The sequence below is a fragment of the Arachis ipaensis genome, chromosome B05, assembly GCF_000816755.2.
Source record: "Arachis ipaensis cultivar K30076 chromosome B05, Araip1.1, whole genome shotgun sequence".
Classification (NCBI taxonomy): Eukaryota; Viridiplantae; Streptophyta; class Magnoliopsida; order Fabales; family Fabaceae; genus Arachis; species Arachis ipaensis.
This window is the reverse complement of record NC_029789.2, coordinates 20,445,202-20,447,047: the sequence shown is the minus strand read 5'-3', so window position 1 is coordinate 20,447,047 and position 1,846 is coordinate 20,445,202. Positions and strand designations below refer to the sequence as shown.

General features: G+C 35.0%; 1 protein-coding gene across 2 annotated transcripts; it reads left to right on the top strand.

Annotated features, from left to right (window-relative positions):
- On the top strand, positions 7 to 1,363 carry LOC107641752. 2 transcript variants are annotated; one of them, XM_016345221.2, is made up of 3 exons: positions 7 to 439; positions 692 to 756; positions 1,209 to 1,363. In XM_016345221.2, the coding sequence occupies exons 1-3, from the start codon at positions 158 to 160 to the stop codon at positions 1,222 to 1,224; spliced, it is 363 nt and encodes a 120-aa protein (XP_016200707.1). In that variant the 5' UTR covers positions 7 to 157; the 3' UTR covers positions 1,225 to 1,363. The 2 variants fall into 2 exon arrangements, 1 of the variants encoding a protein (XP_016200707.1); XR_001620413.2 differs by having other exon boundaries at positions 363 to 439; positions 636 to 756.

Here is a 1,846-nt window from a genome sequence, read left to right as displayed (position 1 = left end):
CCCTCCTTCCCTAAACCCACCCCCTCCTTCAAAGCCATTCTCTGAAGAAACAAACCCCAAACTTTCCCTAGCTTCTTCTGCCCAGTTTTGCCGCCGCCGTCGTGGTTGTCGGCGCCTCTGTGACTTCCTCCTTCCCCCTGTCCCAAACCCACAACTTATGCTCCATCTCCCTTTCGTTCCTAACCGTGGTTCTTCTCAACCCCTGTTCGTACTTCGCTCTTTTCTTCCCCGCTCGGTGTCCATTCTCCATCGTCTTCATCCTGTGCGCCGTCATCTTGTCGCCCATGTTCCCGATTCTAGGATTTTCCCCGTTCCTGATTCGATTTGGGAACCCGAGGCGCTAGGGTTTCTGCGCCCTGCTAGATTCGATTCTTTCTTTCTCCTCCTCCAAGAATTCAAGATGTTTTGGCGCTTGGCTGGCTTGTCTACTGCGTCTCCTGTGAGTTCCGTACTCTCTCATTTCATATACTACTTTGATTTTGGTGCGTTGTTCTGTAAGCTGCTTGGGTGCACTGATTTGTTGGTTGTTTTAATTTGTGTGGTATTTGATCGAATTTGATTTTCCATACGGAGGGTTCTTGCAATTAATTTACTATGCGATTGATTTGATTTAGTTTTTGGATGATTGATTGCAGAATCTAATGTTGTTGCTTGTTGCTATTGCTATTGCTATTGCTATTGTGAGAATCAGAGTGATCAGAGCTTTGCCATGATGGAAGTATTAATCAAGAAGCAGTTGCTGATAACGATGTATCTGTGAGTAATAATTCGCCTGCCAAGAAGCTCTTTGTAATTTCAGTTATGTTTTTAACTTTGTAATTCCTGTTTTGTAATTTTTGGTTGTTGATTACTGGTTGTTGTTTTATAATTTCTATAATTGCTAATGCTAATGTTCTTCTTTTGTCAGTGTTTTGTAATTACTGTTTTATAATTTAGTGTCACCCTTTTAGTATGATTATTGGTTAATGTTCTGTAATAGCTAATTATTGAGTTCAAATATGGTGTTGTTGGTGGTTAATTTAGTCTCACCCTTTAAATGTTTGTTGCTGAATGCTGCTTTTTTAACATTCCATACATGTTGGATACACTCAAATATATAGCCAGAGACTATGCCTATTTGTGTATTATAGGGTTATATTATAATGTTGTGTATGTGGCTTTCCATGGATGAGAAGACGAATAACTTTGTGTTTGATGTGAATTTGTAGGGCTACAAGGATGTGAAGGACATGGAGTGGGTTAAAAACAAATTTTCAGTGAAATCATCAGTAGGAAAAGAAGATCTCTAAAGGTAGTTGATAATAGGAACATGTTTTTCATCTTTGAGTTGTACAATTAAAATATATAGTTCTTGTTAATTGTTTGTATCCAAAGTGTTTGGCATACAACAATACTCGTTAATTGCTCGGGAAGCCATCTGAATCAGGGTTATAATTTTGAGTTTGTATTTTGATAAGATCATATAGATTTGGTTAATGATATTTTATGTAGTGTTCTAAAATTTAAAGATATTTTAAAATTTATATTAAACTATAATTATATTTTAAGATGTTTATTTATAATTTATTTATTATTTTATTTTAAAACGGTTTTTTTAATTGAACCACTGATTAGACCGATTAGACCAATAAACCAATAAATCAATGACTAGAACGATTTAATGACCGGTCTGATTCTCAGAACCTCCATAAACAATCAAATTTATACCCAATAATGCTAAATGATCTTTGTTTGTACTAATATGGTCTTGACTCTTTCATATTTCTTAGGTTTGAACAATATTATATCACCAATAAAATTTATTATTTTTTATTAATGTTTGTCTAATAAAAATATTTTTTATATT